Source organism: Macaca nemestrina, chromosome 6 (assembly GCF_043159975.1).
Source record: "Macaca nemestrina isolate mMacNem1 chromosome 6, mMacNem.hap1, whole genome shotgun sequence".
Taxonomy (NCBI): Eukaryota; Metazoa; Chordata; class Mammalia; order Primates; family Cercopithecidae; genus Macaca; species Macaca nemestrina.
The window spans coordinates 173,448,798-173,468,264 of NC_092130.1; the positions used below are offsets into that span (position 1 = coordinate 173,448,798).

A 19,467-nucleotide genomic window follows, 5' to 3' on the forward strand; every position below is an offset into this window, starting at 1 on the left:
CTCGCTGTAATGAGTAAGTTCTCCCTCTGCGTTCCTGAGAGATCTGGCTGAGAGTGTGGCACCTCTCCCTACCTCTCGCTTCCTCTCTTGCCATGTGAGGTGCCTGCTCCCCCTTTGCCTTCTGTCAGAGTGGAAGCTTCCTGGGGTCTTCACCAGAAGCAGGTGCTGGCACCATGTTTCCTATACAGCCTAAACCATGAGCCCATTAAATCTTTTTTCTTTCGTCTCAGGTATTCCTCTATAGCAACACAAAAACCGATACATCCTCGTATCTATCGACATCTGAATGTGCCCAAGCACTCAGCCAGCACTTGGGTGTTTGCTGAATGAAGCAAAGTGTCAGACAAGATTCCACTATGTTAGGAACTGAAAATGTCCTGGCCCCTCACAGTGACATTTCTTGAGAGGTGTCTGTGGTGGCCATCTCACCTTTCTCAAGAGGCTCTCCCATCCGCTTCTCCCAGGAACTTATACCCCACGAGCCTGCTCCGCTGTCTTCTCCCTTGACACATCAGCAGTACAGGCTCCCTCCCTGAGACAGCACCCTCTTGGCTTTGGGACAATTTTGCTTCTTTGGTGGCTGTTCCTTCTGTCTACTTCATTCCCGCTTCCCTGATAGGCCGTCAATGTTCAAGTGACCCAGAGTTTCCTTCTGAGCCCTCTGACCACTGCTATTAATGCTTCCAAGTGCATTTCACCAATGTGAAAAGTAAAGCACCAATGATTGGGAGGAGTTATTTCTGGAATAATGTTTTAAAAGAGTCTGGACATTTAAGATATTCTCCAAGTTCTCAATTACCAGTTATCTGTGATCTGTACAATTAACTATGCCTCTACTATTTAGAGGTGCATCTCTAAAACTCTGTATTTGACCACCGATGGCACTGTCCTCGCCAAACAAAATGCAGACTAAATACTTCATTAAAAGCTAAGGAAAATGTAAACCAAAACAATGTCTAGAATTTTTGCCCTTTATCGACCTAAAGCAATGTTTTTCAATTAGGAGTCAAAATCTATTGAAAGGACATGAAATCAACTTAGTAGCCAAAGCTAGCTTTTAAAGCGAACTAAATAAAATGGAAGAGAAATGATCAGAATGTGTTATAAAAACTAAACAGAAAATGTTAAGTTTTGTTTCATGAAACTTGTTTCAATTGTATTTATACATATGTTCTGGGTCAGGATGCCAGTATTTTGTCTTCTGCATTACAGTTGAAAAAAACAAAAGAACCTGACTCAGAGAATGTGTTGAATCCCAGGAATGTATTTGGATGAAAAAGTGAATTTCTTACTTCAAAAATTCTTTTTCACTGGCAGAAATTTTTTGAGTCTCATTAAAATAAGCAAATAAGTGTTAAACAATTTTTCTACGGCAATTATGGGTTTCTGTAACAGATTTTGCCTCAGAAAGTAGATCAAATTTAGTAACACAGAATGTTTCTGGATTTTTGTCAACTTTATCACCACGAATTATGCCTAGAAGAGAAAGAATCCTAGTATCCACATTCTCAGGGTCAAAATCATACTTTTTCTTTCTTAGTTATTAACAGTTCATAACAGCACAAATCACCTATTCTTATATACAACAAAATCAATCTGGAGATTTCAATTCACATGATTAATGTTGTAACATGAGTGTAATTTTCAGAGGCGAAAAACAGGTATGTAAATGGTACCAAGAATGTACAATGTAAGCATTAACTTTCACCACTATTTACCTGATAATAACAACTTCTGGGCTAGTAAATACGTCAAAATCATTTCAGAACTGTTATTTCTATTCCTGTACTTAAGAATCAAATGTCTTATCCCTACATATCTAGATTATTGGCTTCTCAGTCCTTTTGTTTCTTCTACAGACATCACCAATGGCCCTCTCCTACCCGACTTAGGCACGATAACGACTCACCCACACACATAAATACAGCCGTTCTCGTGGAGGAGGATTCTCACCACCTCCTGGCCATGAAGCTGGATGTTGTCTTGCACATACTTTGCTGTGGCTTCCTCCTCCCCAACAGGAGCATCTCTTGAGAAGGAAACCTTTAGATGAGTTAAGATTCCATGCTTAAGGAAATGTCTGAGCTCTTTTCTGAAATATAATATATAATGGATCACTAAAAGGTTGTCAAGTTGAAAAACTCTGAGAATTAGAATTGTACACTCAGTGGTTGAGTACAATACTGGGATTGTACAATACCTGAATAGATAATCCCTATCCTTATGCCTGCAGCCAAAAAACAACCACACTGCTCCAAAATTTCCATCTGGGTGTTGTTCTTGGAGTTTCTCTCTAAGTAGGAAAAAAAAAGTTTAGGTGTGTGATATAAGGAATATGTAAAACCAATCTCTTTCATTAGGAACTATCACCAACAAACTCAGACAGATTTGTAAAATCCACCTCTGCAGTTGAACATTCAGTCATTTAATTAGTGTTTTACTCTCCACAGGCTGTCATGGCCACTCCAGCAGGCACCACGCTAGGCAAGTGTGTGGAGAAGCGGCTACATACGACGTACACAAAATGAGGACAATTCAAAGTATCAGACTGTGAGATCCAGAGAGAGTTCTACACTCAATAATATTAATGGCAATTTTATGAATACATGAACTCTTACTATGGAAAAGTGGCACAGGGCTGTGAAAGGTAGAATGTGTAAAGTGTCGATGAAATGATGAACACACTGATGAGACAGACACATCTGTGATGACGCTTTTGCTTCCTTAAGGAAAAACTTAAAACGAAGTAAAATCACTGTCCAAAGGACAGGACTCTACTGAGGACTAGTACCCAAGACTTGCGCATTAGTTCTCAAATATAAGCAGAAGTACAATTTTATTTTACTTATTTCATATCAAATAATTCTGTTCTGATATAAAGTTACACTTATATTCTGTTGAAAATTACTGATGTTTGAGTTTAATGTTGAAACTTTTACTATAATTGGATCTGTTACTACCAATTTTATCCAATTAAGGGATAGATACAACAGCTGCATATCACAGTACGAAGGCAGGCCCAATATTTGTCCCCAACCACATATGCTATAAATCACACTGTAGCTGAGAAAGGAAATACTAAAAGTGCCACAGTTAAAAAAGGAAGTTCTAGTACAAAGCAAAATCTCTACTACATTGTGTGTTTCCTTTTCCCATGCTGACAAATGTTATCACACACTGAATAATAATTTTTTATATAAAAATTTTACAATCAAAGTCCAATTATCCTAAAAACGACTAAAGAATTCAAAACGGTTCCTCAGGAATATACTTTCCCATTAGCCAAAAAAAGAACATACCTATGTTGTAGGAACCCAATAAACGGTGCTATGCCAGTTCCTGGCCCCACCATTATGATGGGGATTGAGGGGTCATTTGGTAAGTGGAAATAATTTGTTGTTCGAGGAGAGATGGATATCTGAAATATTAAACCAAATGTAGTAAGCATGAAAGAAAACCTAGGAAAGAGTATATAACCAACACGATCTTTGCTAAACAAATCAGAAAGGGAAAATTCCCATCAAAGAAACATCACTAAATAGCAGCATTAGATTTTACTGAAACCATGAGCACATTTGTCACTACAGAAAGAGTTTGTCTTGCAAATTTTTCTTTTCTATTGAAATAAAAAATGTTCTAAAAAATGATAGGCATTGTGTCTTTGAGGTGGAACACTAAATAGACAATGATCAAATCATGTTTCTTGGTCCATGGATAAGATCTGCTTTCTGGTGGGCAGACAACAGTATATATTATGGAGAAAGGTATCCTAAATATGAAGACAATAAAGATTAGCATCACGATGAGGTTGAAAAATTTTAAATAAAAGTCAGGCACCTTAAAAAGAAATTAAGGGGCTGCTCCAAATATTCTAGAGAATGGTGCTGTATTTGCTATTCCGGGTCCAATACTACCCAGAATTATTTTTGTCATAACTAAATAAGTCATATAACTAACAAAATCTTTTTGTTAAAATTTCAAAATATATTTCTGAATCAATCTGAGTATGTTTCACTTCCAGTTTCACCGACATATGCAAAAGTCATAGTGAGTGGTACCGAGGTTTAAGAATGACAGGATTCCCCTCCACCTTGCCTGGCGGTGTAATTGTATACATTTTAACTTTTAACTCAAGGACAACTGTAGAAGTAATGAAGAGCCTGAACACCATACCTTTTAAATGAAGGAATGGCAGAGCTGTGTCTCATTATTGCTCTTACTTGGGAATGAAACTAGTTAACATTACATTTGCCTTATTCGCTTCATTCATTTAACAGATTTACTGAAAGTATTCACTATGACAGACATTAGGGATACAGAAATGAACAAAACAACACCCCTGTCTTTATGGAACTGACATTCTAGTGAGAGAAAAAGAAAATAAACATACACATTACCACGTATATCCACAGAATGATGGGTAATGACTTCCTAATGTCTTAGGAAGCAAAATGACACAGGGTAAGGAAATGATGGGTGTGGCAATGAGCTTGTAATTCAAACACCAATGCCAAAGAAGGCCCATGTCTACAGTGAGACCTTTGATCACGATGTGAATCAAGCTAGTTAGCCATGCCACAGCATATTCCTGGCAGAAAAGACAACACATGTGCAAAGGTCCTGTGACAACAGCACACTTTCTATGTTTTGGGGCTCTCTTCCTCGAAGGCTGTGGTGCTGCTTCACTTGGGGGTCTATGTGGAGAGAGTATCACGGCAGCTGGGAAGAAGAGAGACAATCTATGCCACACCCACAGGCTTAGTGCTCCTGCTTAGATGTGGCAGATGTCCTTCACACAGCCAGGCTGAACACCAGTGGCAGGGTTAATCTGTGAACAACTGTACTATCTGCCGTAGTAGGGCAGGGCATGTGACAGGTCTTGCAAAGGTCAACATTCTCTATAATTTGTAATAAAACATGGCACAAGCACAGGGAATTTCAGATAGTTTTAAATTATATCCTTCACATCTGCACTTCTACTGCATATAGATTGGACAGTCAATAAAAATCTGTTAAAATGGGGAAGGAAGGAGGAAGACAGGGAGGGAGAAAAGGAGGAGTAGGTGAAAGGCACCCATGCTTAGTGTTTATGATATGTGATGGACACGCATTGTTTTTAACGTTCTGGAGATCATCTGCTATCTTTATACAATCACCATGTGACATATACTTGTATATCAGTACTATAATATTTCTTCTCAAAAAAGAAAGTTTCTATAAGGTTTCTAGTATTTTGATGTATAATGAATATACGATGTATAGTGAACACAGTAAAGCACCTCTCTGTTCCAGGCAGCAGACTGGAAAAATAACACGTTAAAGGGCAACTTCAAGCAGCAATCATCCCTCATCCTCTCAAGTATATCCCAGGAAGTCCCAATTCCCCCTAAGGTCTATGAACATTTCGCCTCTAATAACTTAAAGAAACCAAACTTGTCCTAAAACAACATTCCAAGTGAATCACTGATTTCTTCATTACCATGAAGAAAGAGGACTTCATGATAAAGCCTGAAATGTTGCTTTATTTCAACCATTCTTGTGGACAACTTTAAACTGTTCCCTACACACATGGTCTCGAAATTCTGCTGAGTGCCATATCAAAACATAAAAACAGGTGTCACTAAGTCCAGGTGTTAAGTGTCCACAATCTGTTGAGAAAATCACATAACCTTTTACTCCTAGGTGTGGTAAAAGTATTTACTGAATTTGTGCCATTCTCAATAATGGCACAAATTCAGATGTCAGACGCCACAGATAACAAAAGGAGAGAAACAGGGATGTGGGAATCCTACTAGCCAAAACTGGACAATATAAAATTAATCCTTAGTTGCCCTCAGACTCCCATTGTAAAACTACTTATTTGAGAGGCAGTATACACCTTAAACATAAAATGAGACTGCCTCTCATCACCCCCCTTAAATACTTCTAGACTCTTCTCCACCCCTCCCTAGGCCGATGTACGAAGAATATCAACATAAAAGGTCCTCTTTTCCATGAATAGGACAAGCTAAGACCGTACTATATAAAATTCATGCTTGACATATTCAGAAAATACACACACTAGTTAGAGAGTAAATGGAAGTAAACAGTTTCTGCTCTTGCAATAGAGATTTTAAAATTCAAGAACAGCATAAATGTTCTTATGATAGTAATGAATGATGTGGGTGAGAAATAGTTTTTTTCTAATCAAACAAAGAGTATGAGTTAACAATGTTGAGGTGAAGGTACTAAGTTCTTACCTTAGGAGCCACGGCTTTCCTGCTGTCTTCATGGGATGCATATGTGTTTGGCTGAAGAACGGAAGCAACCAACAAAGCCAGCCAGCCTGTGCACACTCCCTTCCGCAGAACCTCTGTTGGGGCAGTAGACAGAAATTCCACAACGTTGAAGACAAAATGGAGCTTCCCTGGGTGAAATAAACTTGAGCTGCAAAGATACACAGACAAGTTTTGAACTCGGTATCAGTACGACTACACACATGGGTCAAACCAATCCTTTTTTCACTCAGTTTAGAAATATTTCCTTATAGGCTCTAACCTACCTTCCAAGTCCTCATAGAGGAAAGCTATCATTACATAATTAAAAACTTCCCCCAGCCCTCACACTCTCACACCCTATATTTTGTGTTATTCAAGAAAGTTTCCAATTTTATTTGCTTGCACTAGGACTAGATGAGATTTATAAAAAGTAATATGCCCTAAGGATCTTCATGTAAAAGACTCATTCAGTCAATATTATAAAGACATTTTACCATGTGAAGAAATGGGGATAAATTCTAACAAATATCCATACATTATCTACCGGTAAGATCACAAAACTTGCAAGTGACTGAAGTATACACCCAGAAAAGAGAAAACTAAAAATTCAAAGTAAAAACATCTTTAAAAGACATCCCTACAAAAACAGATTTCTTTTCACATTACAGGGTATATAATGTGAAAGAACTTGAGTTCATTCTTAATTCCTTTTTCAACCAAAAGAATGGCGCACTTTCTTGTATTATTATTAATGAAAGGCAAAACAGAGAGCCAGACGGGAAAATGGCAGAGGCTATGCAATGGAACGAAGGCCAGAGGGAGAATGCTACAAGTCAGTGCTCATCAAATGTTTTTTTGTTATTGTTTTTTGAGACGGGGTCTCACTCTGTTGCCCAGGCTCAAGTGCAGTGGCACGATCTCAGCTCACTGCAATCTCCACCTCCCAGGTTCACGCTACTCTCCCACCTCAGCCTCCCGAGTAGCTGGCGCCCGCCAACACGCCCGGCTAATTTTGTTTTTGTATTTTTAGTACAGACGGGGTTTCACAGTGTTAGCCAGGATAGTCTTCATCTCCTGACCTTGTGATCTGCCAGCCTCAGCCTCCCAAAGTACTGGGATTACAGGCATGAGCCACCATACCCAGCCTCATCAAATGTTTTATAGTGGAACTTTTCTGTCTCCCCTACCTTCTGCTGCCATTCAGTGACGGGGGCTGGGCACACCAACAGAGGAAGCATGTGGAGGAGCCTGAGACTCCTAAGTGGGCAAACAGTGCTGGGCCGTCAGGAGCCACCCAAGACGTTAAATTCTATGAAGTCCCAGAGGACAGGAGCTCTGTGATTCTTCTTCTGCTTTATTATGCCTGGTATTGTCTTCCATAAATCAGCTAAGTTTTCACTGAATAAATTAGTAAACTCTAAGGATTTGGAAGTCTGAGTGCCAAAAGATTTTGGACAATGATGCTATATATTATGTGAATGAATATTAGTACCTTGCACACGAATATGGTCTGGGTTGGAGTTTAGGAAGATGTTCTAGAAAAAAATAAAAACAAGCAATTATTAATTCACTACTACTGAAAATAACCTTACCTAAAAAATAAAAAATCCACATCTTATTTAGAATACTCAAAATAAATCATGTTCTAGTTTTAAATCATAGTTAAGAGCATGTATAAATTCTTTGTGTTCAAGTAAAATATTACTATTTTTTTCAATTCATAAAGTTAAAAACGAGGTAAGACGCATTTCCTTACTCTTGTCAGTATTTCTATCCAAATGCTAAATTTTGACAGCAAAGGCTCCTAGGAATGGGTCCATGAGGTGGCTTCAGAGGCGAGGAGTCAGCAAACTCTTACTAGGTATGTGCAGTTTTCTGCAGGGAGGTGTCCAGTTTTCAGATTTAAAATAAAGTCATGATCCCAAAAGATTAAAGGCTACTCTTTCAAGAATTACTAAAAATACTTAGGCTTGAAGATTTTCCATCTTACATTTAAAATAATTAAAGTGTTTGGTTTTTAAAAAACCATAAAAAAAATTCAGTGATTTCAAAACACACAGGTATTCTTTCAAAAGCAGGTTAAATAATCTGTATTTAAATATTGAACTATCCACTAATAAACTTCGAAATGTTTTATGTTTTGGTATGTTTTATTTTTAGCAGTTACTTAACTGAAAATCTGAAAAGGTCTATGTATAATGGCTTAGAGTTTTAAACATCAAAATAAGGTTTAGTAGGGTGTTCGACTTAATATTAAGCTTTAGATATTTTAATTTTTCTTAAGGAAATTAGAAAATAATATAATTTTTTATAAGTCCCAATGACTTTAATTTTTTTATATAACTGTGTAATATGTGGTATTGTTACAAACATTCTAAAAGGTAACAAAAAATCTACGAAAAGAATTGAAATAAAATAGTATATGATAAGAGAACTTTCCACTACTACTTAGAACTCCCCATCCTGTGTTCTGTCATCCTAATCCTGCTGATGGTTCCAAAGACTTCACTGGAGAGGGTGAGAGGGCCAGCCTAGGACAGGACGGCGAGAAGAGCGGCCTCATTCAGCAACATGGTCTTACCATTTTGGGGAGGTCCTAAGTGGAAAGAACACTAAGAAAAAGGAGGAGAAATCAGGCCCTGACTTGCAGAGGAGGGTGCCTTTAATTGTACTGGGCATCGAAAAGGATCTTGCTGGCCTAAGAGTAAAAAGGACAATACACATTTTGGTGTCACCAAAGAAAAATGCAAATGTTAAAGGCATGACAACTTACCACTACGGGAAAGGAGATGACAAAATTATAAGCACAGGAAAGTAATAAAGGCTTTGAAGTCCTATAAAGCACCCAGTCTTCACCCCAGTAAGCATTTTCAATCCATTCCTGAGAGCCACAGAGAGGCCCCCTGGACATCGACTGCCCAGGGAAAACGCTTAGGTCTCTTCTGTTGGAGTATGAGCACTAGAAGAGTCACTCTGGGCAAAAAATGGGTTACCTTTCATCTGAAATGGGATGGTTCTCTGCCTGGCAGTACCATGAATATGTCGACTTGCACTGGTACGACACAGGCCCCTTTTGCTCTTGAAGGACCCTCGATCTGGACTGGCTCAGATGGGGGCATTTCTGCATTCTGCACACAGCACAGACTGCATCAACCTCTATCAATTCAGTATGATGTTCATTAGCTTTGAAAAAGGTAACTTTTTAATAGAAAGCTCATTTTTAGACATTTGGCTAAACAACCTTTCTGAAAAAAGTTAAATTAGAAAAGATGCTCAATTCTGAGGCAAAAAAAAGAGAATAACAAGTGACTCTATTAAGAGATAAAATGATAGTGACACTGCTGGAAGGAAAAAAAAGAAAAACCAAAAGTTTGGAAGGGGAATTGTGTGACTTCTGGAAGGGCACACAGATGTCACAGCACCCTGAGAACAAGATACAAGATGTTTACTTACCAATCACCACCATTCATTTAGATGTATTCTTTATGCATAGAATATAAAGGGTAAGACAAGAGCAGCAAATTTTCTTTACTACAGAAAGGTAGCCCGCCTGTCAGTGCACGAACAGCCACCACGGTGCTTGTGAAAGCGACTACTCACCAAGCAGGAGACTGAGCGGTGGCTGGCAAGAAGGGAAAGCGAGGAGGAGATCCAACAAGCAGGCGCAGGCATCTCGTACAAAGCGGCTATAATCGGCTGCCCCTTGTTTACTGCACAGCTCCTGCAGCCTGCGCTTTTCAGCACTGTCACTGGTATAGTCCACAAGGGCTCGCAAAAATGCCTACAAAAAGGAGCCCGCCTTAAATTATGACATAATTTGTGGGTAGAGCTATTAGAATACTCAGTTCAGTGTCTGCCTGGGGATGCGCCCAATTACCCAAGAAAAAAATGAGAAAGCCACTAGGAGCTATTGTCAGGAGGAGGGAATTTAATTTACCATTTGCTTTAATGTTGACCTGTTAGAAAAATTTCACAATGTAAATAAATAAATAAAAATAATAAAATTCTGAATCCCAATTTTCAAAGTCTAAACTCCTGAACAAAACATCAAACTTGCTAATAAGAATTTTTTTTTTATTTTCAAGCAATTACAAGCTATTAATTACATGCATACATAGCTTATTTCTCAAGGGCTCCTTAGGAACAAAGCACTTCAGTTATTATTCGCATCAAATGTTATGTGAAATGCTAATGGGTACTGCTACTTTAAATTCCATGGCTCAAGACGATTGTGTCCTGGACTTCCTTAACAGGGAGGACAAAATCACTGTTCCCGAAGGAGTCACAAGTTTCCAAAGGTTTAGCTGAAGAATCTCTGTCTAAAACACCAAGACACTAACAAACTACACCAAATGCCAAACTCAGTGTTGAACAAAAACAAGGACTCAGGAAACGCTGCTGAATGGACACCCCAAATCTCTGCTTAGACTTTTTGGAAGATAATAAAAAAATCTACCAATAACAGTTTGTAAATTCTAAAGCCAATACAATCTTCTAAATTAAAAGCTAAAACAGTGACAATTTTAAATCCTTTAACATACTTTTTTCACTTTAGAACTACGAAAACTTTATGGTACTAAAACAGGAAATACTGCACTGTTTTTGGAGAGCAAGCTGACAAACCTGACAAACATTGTTACAATTTAAAATGTAAATATTTTTAAAACAGCAATTCTACTCCAAGGAATTTGTTTTACAAATATACTTCAAGTAAGTGTCCAAAAATTAATACAAAAAAATTTGCCTTTCTTTTTTAATAGTGAGAAAGCGAAAATGACTCAATTGCCCATAATTATATCAACAAATAATGGTGTATCCATAGTATCCATTAAAACTCTTTCCATCCTGAAATATACAGATTCTTGATTTAAGTTAAAAAGGTAAGTTATAGAACAGCACATACAATATGGATCCCCATATTTTCCTCAGGAAAGCAAAATTCAAGTGTTAACTCTGAGGGTTTGATTATAAAATACTTTGGTTTCCTAGGTTATTTCTGTATCCAGAATTTTTCCAATGAGCATACTATTTTTGAAAAAAAAAAAAACCCAGATATACATATATATACACACAAATATATACACACACATATATATACACACACATACATACACACACACACTTTACACATATTTTAAAAGCAGTAGAGCTGAACCAAAATTGTGACTTAATCGGTAAGCTTTCATCACAGTAAATTAATTCTAAATTTACTCAAATTACACCTCAAGTTGATTACCAGGAAAGGAAGATAGAAAAAAATATATATATATATGTGTGTGTGTGTATATATATATATTTAGAGACAGCTGAGCCTCTCTCTAAAGTAGTTTACTCATCCAAGACTAGAAATGCGATAAACACATTAATAAATAACACAAAAACCACACTGGGGAGATGGTGGCCTAATTACAACACTCTCTATGCTCACTGATGATACAAGTGTGGCAAGGGACATGTGAAAAATTTTAGCCATTAATGGCCACTTCAGGGAACTGGTGAGAAGAAATCAGTTACAAGTAGTTTTAAAAAAACAGTTCCTGGTACAATACCGACATCTAGTGGATTGTTCTACCTCCAAGTTCATCTAAAAATTGATTATTACCTACCAAAACCCTTCCATTTTTCCTGAAGCATTCTGTTACAGCAATAAATAGTTACATAGTATTACACAAAGGAGATCTTAACAACTGTAGGAAGTTGCAAGTGGTGGTGGTGGGGAATCCTAAGCTCTCATTAGCTTTCTGTCACCAATTACAGCAGCAGCAGCAAGGTGTAGCTGGGTAACACAAGGTCAACTGCAGTCACCTCCATCACTGTGGAATGTGCTACACAGTTAATGACTAGTAAAAATAAGACTAAGAAAAAGCCCTATTTAAACAACTTCATTTCAAACAAAAATTTAAATGCAAATACAACATAAAAAGATTTGTATATGATAGTTATGATGATAGCACACACCTGTGAGAACTAATATTAAAAACATGCTATCAAGATCTTATTTTTTAAGACTGCAAAGGACAGATTCTAGATTTGTTTAATCAATCCTAAACAAAGCTAAGCATATTTTAAAATAGTTACCTGAAGAAGAGAGAAAAAAATACCTTTTTAGGAATTGCTCGGATTTCAAGACACCAGGTAAAAATGAACTGGAGAGAACATCTCGCAGGTATATGCTGGGGTAAGGCAGCTCCTTTCCAGGTAAAGACGAGAAAGGGGTTCATGACATAGAAGATAAAGAATAAAATGTTTTACACATTCCCCAAAACACAATTACTGTAGTACTTTACAGCACATCAAAGTGCAATACGACTTGTGGCAATGTTTATTCAGTCAAAAAAATTCCCCAAAATGAATACAGTGAAAAAAACTCCACCTTACAAAAAAATAAAAATAAAAGACTATAAATTCAAGATAGGCCATATAAAAGAAAGGAAAATTATTTAAAATTAAGAAACAAAAAGCTAAAAAGATAGCAGTACTCCATTAGCATTATTACTCTCAAAAAATCAATTTAGGACTAATTCAAGATTCTAAGTAAATATTTATTTTTCAAAGTATAAATATTTTATACAATAAAATAAATATTTTATTTATTTATTTATAAAATAAATAAATTTATAAAATAAAATAAATTTTAAAATATTTATAAAATAAATTTATTAATAAATAAATTTATAAAATAAATAAATAAAAGCAATTATTTTATACAATAAATGAGCAAAAACAAACATACTATGAGAAGTAAACATAATAGGAAAAGAATTTTTTTTAAAAAACCTAGGCCAATGTTTCTCAAAAACTACATTTACGCTCATTTTTCATGTCCACAAATGTCAATAATCAGAACATCCATTATCTTCTTATTCAGTGTAATTAACATAAAAGTTAAGAAACTAGCAATACCAGTGTATGCCTGTGTTCCCGGACCCTGATGCACAGCTGAGCCCCAGGCATCTGTGCGGCCACCACACAGGACACTGAACCTTAGAGCCACACTCTCACCACCAGCTCCAGTCACTGGCCCACAACACCCTAACGTCACAGCAGCAGGGCTGTACCTTTCTTCTTTGTGTCTGTCTTTATTTTCAAAAGGACATAGTGCTCTCTTTTATCTTCAAGCTGCAATCTTTGGAGTAGGCTTTGTACTTCAGAATCACTGTTAGGACAGATTACGCTGAAGGCATCTCCAGGCTGATAGGAAAAATCTGTTTTCTAGAAAAGAGCCAAAATGAAAAAAAAAAAAAAAAAAACCCATTATATGTGTTACATAGTTTAAGCTATAGGGTAACAAAAATGTAGTTTTCAATATTATGATTTTAATACATGAACTCAGAAAGAAAATAGAATTTCAAAAAAAAAACCAAAAAACACAATTTTAAAAAGTAAGCCCAACTAACCAAATAAACATACTTTCATTATTAGCAGTTACTATCAAAAAGAAATCTGGTAGTTATCCAGTGTTTTGCCTTTTATCATTGCATACTTAAAGAACGGAAGTCAGACCTTCCTTGTTCTCTACAAAGTAAGGTCCTATGGAGTTTTCAATAACCTGTATAAATATAAAAATCCCTCGTATAAAAACATACATGTACACACACACGAAAACATACATTATGACCAAAAGAAATTAATGATGATCAAAAGCATTGGTTTTCAATTTTCTTCTCCTTACTTCACTCTTTTCCTTTTGGGGACAGGAAAGGGTACTTTATTTCCTTAAGTTTAAAACATTACACCATCTGGCTTGATACTGGCTGTGAGCAAACATGGGCTGAAAAAGCCACCACTTCCCAAGTCAAGTCTATTACTAGGCCCATTGCCTCTAAGCCCTAGAGTGGTACAGATGCAGGCTACGGCTCTGGGAAGGAGCCTCTCACAATGACACAAGCTCACATTTCTTGCCAGCAAGGGTGACAGACTGGATTAAGCACAGACCAACCCTTGCCTCTTTATGACAAAAATGTAAAATACCAGAACAAAAAATATTTTGGTGTACATAGTACTAATATTTATAGATGCAAAACCGTTTAGTTTTGACACATTATATTTGTTTTTTTCTGTTAGGAAGTTCAATTAAATCTACACAGACGGCCTTAATGTGCCCTTGCTTTTCTGAAAGAACCCACTTAACCTCTCAAGACTTTCACAAAATAAAGGGTTGAGCTAAATGACTTTGAAGAGGTACTCAAGCACTTATTTTAGGATTGTCGATCAGTTTCTTAACCTAAGGTCAATGGATTCCAGCAGCGTGTGCAGGGTGGGCAGGGGGCCCATGGACGGGGTGCATAGAGACACATCTCAGTCTAAAACTGTATGTAAATGTTTCTATATACAGTGGGCCCTCCATATCCTCAGGTTCTCCATCCTCAGAATCAACCAACCCTAGATGGAAAATATTTGGGAGGAAAAAAACAATAAAAAATAACAGTAAAAATAATGTAAACTTAAAAATACAGTATAGCAACTACTTACATTGTGGTTACTGTAAGTAATCGACAGATGACTTAAAGTATAGGGGAGGATGTGCACAGATTACATATAAATACTATAACATTTTATGTAAGGGGTTTGAGCTTTGAGGATCTGGATATCTGAAAGGGATCCTGGAACAAATCCTTCAAAGATACTAAGGGACAAGTGTAATCATTTTTCGGTAGACCTCTTGTTATATAACCAAGCACCACGCAGCTCAGCGCACGTAACCAAGCACCACGCGGCTCAGCGTACTAACCAAGCACCACGCGGCTCAGCGTACTTAACCAAGCACCATGCGGCTCAGCGTACCTAACCAAGCACCACGCGGCTCAGCGTAGGCAACCAAGCACCACCCGGCTCAGCGTACGTAACCAAGCACCATGCGGCTCAGCGTATGTAACCAAGCACCACACGTCTTTCTGCACATCTTGACAATATTACTGTGCTGAGAAATAAATTTTGCAACTTACTGAAATGTCCAATTCTACCAGCAGAGTGGTTTTGATGGCATCGTTCGTAGTAAGTTGAACTGCCTTTGAAATTGGAACTTGAAAAATTGGATCTGCTGAAGTCACAGATGCTTGGCTTTCCTCCTTTAGAAACAAATGGGACAAAATGTAAGTGCAATTTTCAATTATACCCTTCTTTCGCTTAGTGACTATGCAAGATCCATAGGGACTTACAAAATCTCCTGGCTACTTAGTATTCATTTCCAAGGTAAATGAGTGCAGACATATGGAGCTAGCTTTTCAGAAGAGAAGCTTGATTCTATTTCAAACTCTTTATCTATTAGACATTAGAATTTCTGAAACACACTTAGAAAATACAAAATACTGGCATTTTCACATAAAGATCTAGTAGTTTTCCTAATAAACTATGTACAGGGAAACAGTATGTATGCAAATGTTTCAGGAAGGAGAGGAGATCTTAAAGGATGTGAAAGATGTTTAAGAATGCAACGTGTGAAAGATGTTTAAGAATGTATGTGTGTGTGTAGACGGTCACAGGAACCCCCTAGTGTGGGGTAATGCTGTTCATACGGCTGCTGAAATATGGCTTGTGAAATATGGCTAGTGTCACTAAGAAACAGAATTAATTTTAACAAATGTTCATTAATTTAAATTTAAGTAGCTATATGTGGCTAGCAGCTCTTGTACCAGATATAGTAGGTCTTGGAAAACTGCAAAAAATCCCAATTCTTTATAATACTCCCTACTCCTTTTCTATATTCCTAAGTTTAAAAACAAAATATTTTAACAGTACTAGTCAATTAATCATGGATAAGTGGCTATATGGGAAAGCTGGGATGAAGGTCAGTTCTGGGTGTCTGGGGTGTGGGGGTACTGAGATGTACCCCTAAGAAGACTGCCTTCTGCAAAGGCTATGGCAGTGCTGATAATGACAATCTCTGCCACCTGCAAGAACCACTTCAGCATTCTCACGTCACACCTTGCCCCTGCCCACACCTCCTTTCAGAGGCAGCCCACATCCAATGTCTAATCAATGACTACAAAGGTCCAGCCTCTTTGTTCCAACTCAGGACAACTCTGAAGACCCACCAGCTCCAGAGAACCCTGTGGGATTGGCTGAGGCCTTTGCTGAGACTGCACAGCAGCTCAGCTTCTTTCTGTGCCCAATCCTGCTTCCATCCCTCCATGCCCAAAGATGATGCTGTCAAGAGGATGCCCTAAAAACATCTCATTGTTTGACTCATGGAACCAGACTGTGACAGTCAGTGCCAGGGTAGGCTAGGAAAGATGCTAAAATGGAGTCTGGAGCTGGATCATCTACCTGGTTGACAATGAGACCACCACACTAGTGAGAGAGCAGAGAGATGGTACTAGCACACAGCAACAATGCAACCGTAAGTAGCAGGGAGAGCCAGTGGAAGCAAATGCATTACCTTGCAAGATCCATCAGGTGCTTGAGAACTATGGAGAAACAGTAGAAGAGAAGACTGGTGGGACTTGGGGGGGCTACTGCTAAACTTCACTCATACTTGAAAAAAATGCAAAAAGCTTAAATGATGAATCAACAATTAAGAAGTAAGTATAAAAGCCAGGGGACATCCACAGGAGCTTAGAAAGACACAGTCATCTCATACAGCTCATGACAGCAAAGGCAGAGAAAGCCAAGGACTAACTGGGAAAAAAAATCTTGAATACCCAGATTCCCTTTAAAATCTTGACTACCCAGAAGCCCTTAAAAATCCTGACTACAAAGAATCCCTTAAAGATCTTGACTACCCGGATTCCCTGAAAAATCTTACTACCCAGATTCCCTTGAACTCTTTGAGCCTGCAGATGCGGCCAGTCCTTCCCTTCTCACATCTGGATGGTATAGGGACGTCTGCCCACAGCATATGCCTGTGCCCCCACTACCACACCCCATCCCCTCTCCTGGTTGCTAGACCAATAACTGGGGTTGTTGCGACACCTTCAGCCACTAAAGCACTGGGCCAGTTAAGGACGGTAAGGGCCTAACCCCTAAGAAAGTATAGGACAGAGCACTATGCCCCCACAGGAGCCAGGAGAGTTATGCACACGACAAGACAGCTGAGGTCCTAAATTGAGGAGGGCAGAACACAGATGCAAAAAATGAGCAGCTCAAAAAGGCACTGGATCAATCCTTACAATGAAAAGAAATCAAGGAGACATGTAAAGGGAGCTGTAGGCAGCTGCTCCAATAAAAACCACCCTTTGCCCTGTTTCCAGACCAGCAACCCACTGACTGTAGGAGAGAACAGGTCCCTAGGAGGAGGGACTGTGCGACACTAGAGAAACTGTACTTGGCAATGGCTTCTGCAGTCCTTCTCCCAAAGGGGAAATGGACACTGGGCTAAGGGGAATGTGCAGGCATTCCAGGGTCTCTGAAGAGGGGGTTCAAATGAATGTTGTTACCCAGGGACCCAAAGCATCAGCACAGCTCGTCTGTGACAGCAAGGCACATGGGGGGCAGGCGGTAAATGGAGTCCTGGCCCAGGACCCCCAGTGGCCACTCAGCAGCTGGCACAGGGCAACACCGAATTCTTGGCCTCTGACATAAGATCTATCATCATGGGGAAGGCCAAGAAGCAGTCTCTGAATTTGACGCCATCCTCCTCCCTAAACACTGAGATAGAACAAGAGAAACAAAACAGCATCCTGAGAGAAATGACATCCTTAAAAAGCTGATGGACACAGGGGATGGTCTCTCATATCTCCATTTAATTCACCAGTTTGACCACTGCAAAAACCACACAAATCCTGGGGGATGACACTGAACTACTGGAAACTCAAACAAGTAACAGGTCCGCTGTAGCCTCTCTGCAAGCTGGTTTTCCTTGACAGAGTAGACTAGCATGGCCTCAGGTACAGGGACAATGATTTCGTCAAAGTGCTCCTTCCCAACCCTATCACTAAAGAGGATCAGAAACAGTTCACTTTGAGTTGGAACAATGTATACATTTACAATTATGCCCCAGGGCTCTCATAAGTCTGCCTGCTGTTATGAGTCTGAATACATGTGGAACACCTGCAAAGCACCACACTAACCAGCTTACTCTATCAGGGCTGCATTGTGCTATCAGACTGAATGAGCAACGAGAAGTGGTCAGAATACTGGAGTCCTTGGTAAGACCCATGCCCTGTGCAATTTAAGGGCTTGCAATGTCAGCACAATTTTTAGGGTTCTAACAGTTTGGTGCATGTCAGGACATCCCCTCCCAAGTAAAGGCCACACTAGTGCACCTTGTACCTCACTTCTCCTACAGAGAAGCAGAATCACTGCTAAGCGTCTTTAGGATCTGTGGATAGCACATCCCATACCTGAGAGGACTGCTGAGACCCAAATACCAGGTGACAGAAAAGGTCACCAGCTTTGCGTGGGGCCCAGAGCAGGAGAGGGCTCTACAGCAGGTGCAAGTGACGGTGCTTGTTAACAGGTCCTGCCGCTCTACCACACAACCCAGAAGACCCTCTGGTGATAAGAGGTAATACTTCCGCATGGGAGAAAGGTACCATACGGGGCTGACTGAGGCCTCTGTTGAGACTGCATCGCAGCTCAGCTTCTCACTGTGCCAAATCCTGCTTCCAACCCCTCTGTGCCCCAAGGCGATGGTCCCAAGAGGATGCCTACAAAACATTCTTTTTTTTTCCCAAGTCTTTACTCTCTCAGTATATTATTTCATATTATATTGTCTCCCTTAAATACTTCAGATTTGTTAAATCTTTTAACTACATTATTTACAACTCAAGTCTATTTAATGACACTTTCTATTAAGAAAAAACCTAGAAACCGTGTTTTTTTTTTTTTTGAGACAGAGTCTCACTCCGTCGCCCAGGCTAGAGTGCGGTAGTGCGATCTCGGCTCACTGCAATCTCCGCCTCCTGGAAAAAACCCACAAACTCTTAACAGATCTTCCTCCTAACTTAAAACTCCTAGTCAGATGAATGAGTACTCGCTATCCCCACTGGCATGAACTGATTCTGTCTCTGGTGCATCACTGTACTCTGCTCCCACCAGTCCAGGCATACGTTGTCTGTTCCCAAACCAGACTGAGATACACTTATTGCAATTATCTCACTAAACACTTCACAAAATAATAAAGTACAAGTGCAAAAACAATAGCCCATAGTTGTTTATACACAAAATCATACTTGTATGACAGTTTTAGAAAGACACTATAAAAGATGCTAAAAAAAACTGCTATCATACGAGGTGTCTACAAATAGTGCTAACATACAAGACGGATGCT

At 38.9% G+C, this 19,467-nt stretch overlaps 1 protein-coding gene across 2 annotated transcripts in view; it reads right to left on the reverse strand.

Annotated features, from left to right (window-relative positions):
* The window catches only part of LOC105489477 (5-methyltetrahydrofolate-homocysteine methyltransferase reductase), a 37,717-nt gene that overhangs the window by 8,408 nt on the left and 9,842 nt on the right, over nt 1-19,467 (reverse strand). For both annotated transcript variants that reach the window (XM_011754303.2, XM_011754302.3), the window contains exons 6-14: nt 15,203-15,325; nt 13,316-13,469; nt 12,359-12,447; nt 9,858-10,038; nt 7,750-7,792; nt 6,240-6,426; nt 3,300-3,418; nt 2,201-2,293; nt 1,910-2,092 (exon numbers count right to left, since the gene is read on the reverse strand). In XM_011754303.2, the coding sequence (XP_011752605.2) occupies nt 1,910-2,092; nt 2,201-2,293; nt 3,300-3,418; nt 6,240-6,426; nt 7,750-7,792; nt 9,858-10,038; nt 12,359-12,447; nt 13,316-13,469; nt 15,203-15,325 (1,172 nt within the window). The remainder of the gene's footprint in view (nt 1-1,909; nt 2,093-2,200; nt 2,294-3,299; nt 3,419-6,239; nt 6,427-7,749; nt 7,793-9,857; nt 10,039-12,358; nt 12,448-13,315; nt 13,470-15,202; nt 15,326-19,467) is intronic.